This window comes from Chrysemys picta, chromosome 8 (assembly GCF_011386835.1).
Source record: "Chrysemys picta bellii isolate R12L10 chromosome 8, ASM1138683v2, whole genome shotgun sequence".
Classification (NCBI taxonomy): Eukaryota; Metazoa; Chordata; order Testudines; family Emydidae; genus Chrysemys; species Chrysemys picta.
In genome coordinates, this window is record NC_088798.1 from 45988904 (window position 1) to 45997274 (window position 8371).

The window sequence follows — 8371 nt, forward strand, 5'->3', positions numbered from 1 at the left end:
ACAAACATGCAGTAAATAACCAAGTGTTAAAAACTGATGGCTGAGAGACTATAGGAGTGAAAAATTATTCACCTAAAGCAGCTGCCAGAAAATTTATAACACATTTTCTTATTGAACAGATATTACTAGAAATATGATGACTGGACCTGTCCAATCTTGTAATTATATAGTTTTTAGAAGCAGTTTTTCATGATTAACTGTGTCAAGTTTCCTACTGAAATCAATGGCAATATTCCCTAGCAAGCAACTTCAGTTTACTTCTTGATATAAAAAAAAACACAAAAGGAGTTAGCAAAGTCACATAACCTGAAATACCGTAATGTAGTAATTTAAAATATTTCTGTAGTACAGATAGGAAACAATTTCCCCCTGAGTTTGTAATCAGTTGTGTCTGCATAACTCTTTCCCATTCAATAACACTAAACTATAAAAATATATACTTAAAAAAATGCATCATGCATTTTATGCGTGCATTAGAGTCCTCTTATCTCCCATTGGTATATTCACTTTTTGCCAACTTTTCATAATGTGATTTCTCTGGGTATTTGGAGCTTTGTTAACTTCATTGGTCTAGTATACTTTCAGAAATAAGCAAATTTCTCTCCTCTTAGTTTATATACAATATATTTGCCACACTAAGCTCCACTTTTTCCTTCTTGTACAGAGAGATGTACATTGAGATGTCCCAAGAATATGCTAGGCCAATATATATACATATTTGTAACCTTTAGCGGTCATCACAATCCTTTCTGTAACTAACCTACTTTCTTTAAACGGTTTGCAAGATTTCAAATAAGGGGGGGGAGGGGGAAGAGGGAGTTAAAAAAGGATGTCTATTGGTAGGAGAAAATATTTCTTTAGAGAATTTTTTTAAGTGATTTACAAGCAGGTTCTCCAGACTTTGGAAGATCACTGCCATGACATGTGGGAAGGTTGAATGGGAAATATAACAATCAAAGAAAAAAACAACACAGACAAATATAGCTGTATTAGGCAAGAAATATGGCTAAGTAATATGGAAAAATGAGATATTTCTAGGTTTATCAATGGCATAAGGGCAATTTTTGACGTCAGTATATCATACTATATGCCCAGTAATGCACATTGAAGCATTATAAGATCATTACTAGAAATGGGAGAAACACATTCTGATAAAATAAGATCCGGAACCTTTGCTAAACACTTGAACCAAATCTGATCTATTTTTGAAGATCAAAACCAAAATAAATTAAAACTAAAAATCACAGCATCATTTTTCATTTCAATGTGCTTTTTGCTCTTTTTCAGAAGTACAAAAAAAATTAAAGAGTTATTTAAGTGGTATTTTGTAGAGCTGGTCAAAAACAAACAAAAAATGAGTTTTGTCAAAATTAAAAAATGTTATGGGAATGTGTCAAATTAGATGGAATTTTTCAACAGGAAACATTCATAACATAACATTTCATTTTGATAGAGTTGTTTTGATTCACTTCATTTTTATATAATGCAAAATATTATATTTTTATTATATATAATATTTTCTATTTAAAATGTTAATATACAAGCTGAAACTTGGTCAATGAAATCAACACTTTTTGATGATTTTGAATCAAAAAGCTTTTTGGAATTTTGTTTAGAATACTTCTGCACAATCAATGTGATTTATTTACTTGATTTTAAACGTTGGAATTTCCCACAGAATAGAAATTCCCGTTTCCAACCAGTTTTCATCATTTGGATCTGAATGAAAACTGCAGATATAGGAAATCTCATTAGCTAGCCTGATATACAGTCTGGATTCCAAGACCTGCAAGGTTTGGAAAAATATGCATAAGTATCAGGAGTTTGGAATTTGCCCCTTTCTAGCTATTGGCCCACCTGAAAGACTAACGCTCACCTGGTGGATGGCTGTCTTTTTATAAAGAAAGCAGGGTACTAGTAGTTTATGGAGTACAGGCATACTCTTCACTGATAAGCCATATGAACTAAAAATTGCACTCAGTGCACTGAGCCCATAGCAAAAACAAATTGCTTTCCTAGTAATGTAAACCACAAACATTGAATCATAAATCATGAAATGAGATTTTTAAAAAATAATCATTTTTAGGTTTTTCTTTAATGTTCCTTCTGATTCCTGAGCCCTTAGGGTGTACTCAGTTTACATTTCCAAACTTTTTGCTTCAATCACGAGGGATAGACACTTCCCTTTTCTATGAAAATGAAAGCTGAGATTTCCAAACAGTTGAACTCCAGCAGCTGAGACCATGAGGAAAACATTCCAAATCATGAGGTCCTTAATAAAATCATGTAATTTGGCAACACTTCTTTCCTCTTCCCCATTGTGGTGCACAAGGCAAAAGGCACATTTCCTTCTATGTAATCTTAAACACAATTAAAACATTTTATTTTGCCTTTCTTTCCATATAGAGGATGATAATGGGGGGCATTGGGTTTGTCTTCTGTCCTGCTCCACACACAGCAGAATAGGAAAGAGCATTCAGCTCCTTGAGAGAAGGTGCTACATTTGTCTACAACTCCTGCAGGGCACAGTGATCCTGCTAGAAATCCTCTGGGCTCTTCACTCTTTAGCCAGGTGCAGTTTGTACCATCCATGATTGATCTTTACCTCTCAGTCATGACACCATGGGTGTGTGCACATGTGATTCCTCCCTGCTATCATCTCTGCTTTCCAGAGAATCAGACCTGATTTTCTATAATTTCACAATTAACACAGCCAGTCGCTTCTTCCCGTAATTGGTGTACTGGCTCCTAAGCGTTGCTATGACTAGTAGCTAATCTCTTATATTTTTAGCTGGGTGGAGGCTCAAAGTAACTGACTTACATAGACATTTTACCTTGTTAAGCGTTATCTCCTCCTTTAGTTATTTGGATATTTATTTATAATATTATATATTATGTGGATATTTATTTTCTTCTCCTTTATTATACATTTGTGACACTTCCAAGAGGGCCCAGGGTTGTGAAGCACCTCATCACTTTCCACCCCTCGTGTGAGGAAGTCTTATCTGTGCCTGCTGTGGATCAGCTCCCTGAAAGCACCAGCCCCTGGGAACACAAGCACTGCCTTCTACAGGCCTCCATTTCTCTGTACAGGTTAGCGATGGGCACACAGTCACCCCCGAGTCTTTCGACCAACCCTTCCAGTATCCAGCCCCTTATCCACTGAACACTCTTAGAGTTACTAGGCCTAGTTACGGGGACTAGTTATACCTTTAGAGCAGTGGTTCTCAAAGATGGTCCGCCGCTTGTTCAGGGAAAGCCCCTGGCAGGCCGGGCCGGTTTGTTTACTTGCCGTGTCTGCAGGTTCAGCTGATCGTGGCTTCTACTGGCCACGGTTCGCCTCTCCAGGTCAATGGGGGCTGTGGGAAGGGCAGCCAGCATGTCTCTCGGCCTGCGCCGCTTCCCGCCGCACCCATTGTCCTGTGGTGAACCACGGACAGTGGGAACCGCGATCAGCCGAACCTGCGGACACGGCAGGTAAACAAACCGGCCCGGCCCGCCAAGGGTTTTCCCCGAACAAACGGTGGACCGGCTTTGAGAACCACTGCCTTAGAACATGGCTTTGCTGAACACACAACACAGATATACTTACAATGAAAACTTTATTCTTAAAGTACAGAGATTCAAGTGATAGTGCGTAAGAACAGGGGAAACAAACTGTTATATATAAAACAAAATCATAACCTGCTTTCTGGAGAGGAAAGCTAACTAACAAGTCATTCCCCTATCTCCTACAAGAAAGCTTACATCAAGTTCTTTCTCCAGCTTTTTCAGGCAAATACCCCTTTTCATAAGATCACTTACAGCTTGTCCAATCACACTGAAGGAATATCCTGGGGTTCTTCTGAACCCTGCATAAATATTTTCCCAAGCCAATGTTTTAGTTTACAAACAACATAACTCCCCTATGGGCTTTTTTTTTTTCTATATGCTTCTTTCATGTTGATTTCCTATCCCTCCATAAGTAAGTGAATGGGCCTTCATTGCGAATCATATAGTACTTCATTTACATGTAACCAGAGAGACAAACTTTTGTTTTTAAACCTCCTGTTGGGGGGAATCCCTTCTAAGGTAGGTCACTTCACATGCTTTAAGAACAATTTTTTTGTACAGACACACAACTCCTTAAATATCATCTGTACATACATCTTACAATGAATAAAGGGACCAGTATGACACAGGATTTCATTAGAGAGCTCACATGACCCCCTTTGGGGTTCCCAAATCCCTATATACCAGGTGTGGCCAAACTGTGGCTCGTGAGCCACATGCGGCTTTTTTACAGTTAAGGTGATGGGGCTAGGGTCTTCTGTCTTCTGGTGGGGTGGTGGGGTTAGGGTCTTCTGTCCTGTGGCAGGGTGGTGGGGCTAGGGACTGCTGTCCTGGAGGGAGAGGAGTCTTGGGGCTTTAGTCCTGCAGGGGGGCGTTTGGACACAAGACCCGCACCTAAAAAGGCACCACCCTGTCTTGCGGCTCTTAAACTTCCGAAGATTATCATATGTGGCAGTTGGAATCAACGTGCTTGGTGGGCTGGTGCCTGGAGCCGGCCCTGTTCTCAGGAGAGGGCAGATTTAGAAGCTGCCTCCCCAGAGCTCCTTAGCCCCAGTCTCCTTGCCCAACCAGTCAGTTTTCCTCTTCACAGCTCCTCCTCTGATCTGGTTCTTTCCCCAATCCTGCTTCCAATTGCCCTACCCACATTCCCCCATCATCACTGGTTTCCAGTCCCAATCCCCCTCCGCAGTGCCCTCTCCCCTCATCCCAGTCTCTTTGCCCAGCCAGTCCCAAATCTCCCCCTATACCCTTGCTCCTTGTCAGATGTCTCCCCAACTCCTTCCCCCACTCCACCAGTTCTAAAGCCCAGTCCCAGACATGGCAAACCCATGGTAAAAAACACAGAAGTCGGTCTTGCGTTTAGCTTAATTGGCTTGTGAGTTGCTTATTGACTAGTTTTTGGCTTGTAGTTGTTGCTTCTTTTTATTGAGCTGGGGGCTAAGATTCTCTCTTGGCCCCTGGTTAGAGCTGTGTGGCATCATAGCACAGAAATCCTTTGCTGCTGGCATAATGGAGGCATGGGTAGGCCAAATTTGAGCAAGGAGCATTGAAGCATGAGTATTGTGACCTGGTCCATGGCATTGCAATGCTGCTCAAATTTGACCTCCCACTTTTGCAGTCTTTCCAGCACCAATAGGTAGGTGGCTGGTTTTCCCCTCACCCAGTGAAAGGGTCACACACCATCCACTATTCCACACAATAAACACATACATCAATTACTTACTCTGTTCCTTCATCAGTCCTTGCAGAACTCAATTCCCCAAAATATAGGAGTTTGGAGCAGGTGAATAGAGATCATCATGGTGAATCTTAAGTCCTGCGGACTGAAACCCAATTGCATGACTGCATTGGACTCATTTTGTTTTAACTTGCCCTGCTCTGGAATGCACCCAAAAGGAGAATGTAGCCAAAGCTTGGAAAAAAAGATATGAAAGAAGCACTCAAGCTGTCCTCTGCAGAAGCAGCTAAGGGAATACATGATAATTTCCCTCTATTTCTGTAGAGAAGGAAAGTAGTCACAGTTGTTGCATCTTTTGGTTTAAAAATCAAATACAGGTAATTATCAAGGGACTAGAAAGTAGCACAAAATGCTAGTACATGAGTAAACTATAATGTGGTTAGGAAATAAAAGAGAATTCACTTATTTAATTCTTTTATTTGAAACTCATTTTGAAGTGAAGTAGAATAAAAGTCCCAAATCATTGCAAATTTCAATCACATTTATACCAAAACAGTACTTATGCTGAAGTTGTGCTGTGGGGTAAAATACAACTTCAGTATAAAAAAAAGTTTCTTTTTGTAAATATACATTAAATTGAAATCTTAATGAAGGATATTGTGTCAAGTCTGTCTCTTCCTCCATAGAAGGTTGATGGTGAACTCTCTCCCCATATCTAGTCTAGAGACACCATCATAGGACTCAACCACATCAGCCACACCATCAGGGGCTCATTCACCTGCACATCCACTAATGTGATATATGCCAGCATGTACCAGCAATGCCCCTCTACCATGTACATTGGCCAAACTGGACAGTCTCTAAATAAAAGAATAAATGGACACAAATCAGACATTAGGAATGATAACATACAAAAGCCAGTAGGAGAACACTTCAATCTCCCTGGACATTCAATAACAGGTTGAAAAGTAGCCATCCTTCAACAAAAAAACTTCAAAAACAGACTTCAAAGAGAAACTGCAGAGCTACAATTCATTTGCAAACTTAACACCATCAATTTTGGCTTGAATAGGGACTGGGAATGGCTGGCTCACTACAAAAGAAATTCTCTCTCTCTTGGTATTGATACCTCCACATCAATTATTGGGAGTGGACCACATTCACCCTGACTGAATTGGCCTTCTCAACACTGGTTCTCCACTTGTAAGGTAACTCCCTTCTCTTCATGTGCCAATATATTTATGCCTGTATCTGTAATTTTCACTCCATGCATGTGAAGAAGTGTGTGTGTGTGTGGGGGGGGGGTTACCCATGAAAGCTTATGCCCAAATAAATCTATTAGTCTTTAAGGTGCCACCGGACTCCTCGTTGTTTTTATTCAGCAATGGTAAGGCTAAAATACTGTAGAAGCCAATATTGTAATCCCAGACAATCTCTGCCATACATTTGCTTTATTTACCACAGACATATTTGTTACTTTGCAATGTTTCCCAGTATGTTATCTGTTCATCTGGATAAATTCCATGGGAGGTAATCAGTCTGTTGTATGTACAAGGAGAAAATGGGACTTTATATGAATTAAACAAATAGTTTTCAGGTGGGGGTACGATATCAATTCCCTCTTGTTCAAGACAAAGAGCTACATAAATATCTTCCAAGTATATATACTTGACTTTTAAAGATGCATTCACAATTTTTGAAGCCAGGGCTCCAGATAAAACATACCCAGTTCCTGAACAAAAATCAGGGTAGCGTTCAGCTGAGTAGATTTCCTTTGGCACGTACCATTTGCTTTCATTACTTCGATGAGGCTGACCATTTCTTACAAGGTAGCCAGTGAAATAATACTGTGGAGGAGGCATAAGTGGTCTTAGGAGCCTTTGTATTAAATATTCTGTATTAACAAAAACATCACTGTCTGTTTTCATGACAAAATTTGCACCACCACAGTAGGCGGCAACCCACTTCAAGCCCATTATGGTTTTAAGAGTTAGGTTCTTGTAGGTGTCCAAAAAATCTTGTTGAATGATGTCATGATATTGACTGCTTTCCCGCAGTAGGGCTTCATTTTGCTCTTTGCTGTTAACACCCAACATAAATAAGCGAACAACCTTTATTCCTGGAACCAAAGATTCATTTCCCCAGGTTTTCCTGATGGCTTCCCTGTGCTGCTTTTCGTCAGCTTTGGTTGCTATTAATAGTATTAAAAAAGGAGTTATTTCATTACATATATCTCTTTCATTAATAACAAACCTAAAGGATGGAATGTAATCGAGTTCACTAGCAAATGGTGCCGCATTTACAGTTAGTCCCCCTACTTTCCTGTTTAGTAAGAATTGTTTGAAGCTGGAAACATTGCTTTTGAAGGAAATGAGTTTTTTTGCTGTCTCAGGTTTGTCATATTCTTTGGCAGGAAATGCAGATCTTTCTATTAAACTCAAATCAATGTTTTCTTTAACTTTGATTTTTGCTAAAACAGCAAAGTAATTAAAAGTCTTAGGAACAAAAAACAAATATATCCCTAGAAAACAGATGGAGCCAATCAAGAAAATACACATCAAGGAGCACCTCCTAGAAATGAGAAAATATCTTCTGTAGCCGGTCATGTTGGTGGTTTTCAAATTGATACAGAACAAACTGCTCTTAGTCACACAGACATCTGAAGAAGAGTGTTTGTTTGCAGCTGATTGGTTTCCTCCATGACAAGTTCAGATGACCAAATCACTTTCATAATATTGATTCTTCAGGGTTCTTTTAATTAAAAATGTCCCCTAGTTTACTGGTATCCCATGTTTGGACTTTACTGATTCCTTCATTTTCCAACTTTTCTTTCTGAGGATAATACAAAAACAAAATTATAAACAAAACACTTATTGCCCATTGCAATTTATACCAAACTTTACAAAACTGGTCAACTTTTATAATAGGAAAAACAAATAGCAGCAATGCAATTTCAGTTATATCCAAAATATAACTCCACATGTTTTCCATATCCTATATGTGTTTCCATTAAAAGTATGCCTTTAACACTAATGGAAGTATCTTTTTATTCTGAGAAAAGAGACCCCCATAGCAAGCAAATATTTATGAAGAATACAGAGGACATTCTATTTTAAATATGTATGTTTACAAAACATGCTA

The 8371-nt window shown here is 39.2% G+C and overlaps 1 protein-coding gene across 1 annotated transcript; it reads right to left on the reverse strand.

Annotated features, from left to right (window-relative positions):
• Window positions 1-5691: 5691 nt before the first annotated feature.
• On the reverse strand, window positions 5692-7930 carry LOC135972049 (beta-1,3-galactosyltransferase 2-like). The gene has a single exon (XM_024102021.3). The coding sequence runs from the start codon at window positions 7834-7836 to the stop codon at window positions 6682-6684; it is 1155 nt and encodes a 384-aa protein (XP_023957789.2). The 5' UTR covers window positions 7837-7930; the 3' UTR covers window positions 5692-6681.
• Window positions 7931-8371: the final 441 nt, after the last annotated feature.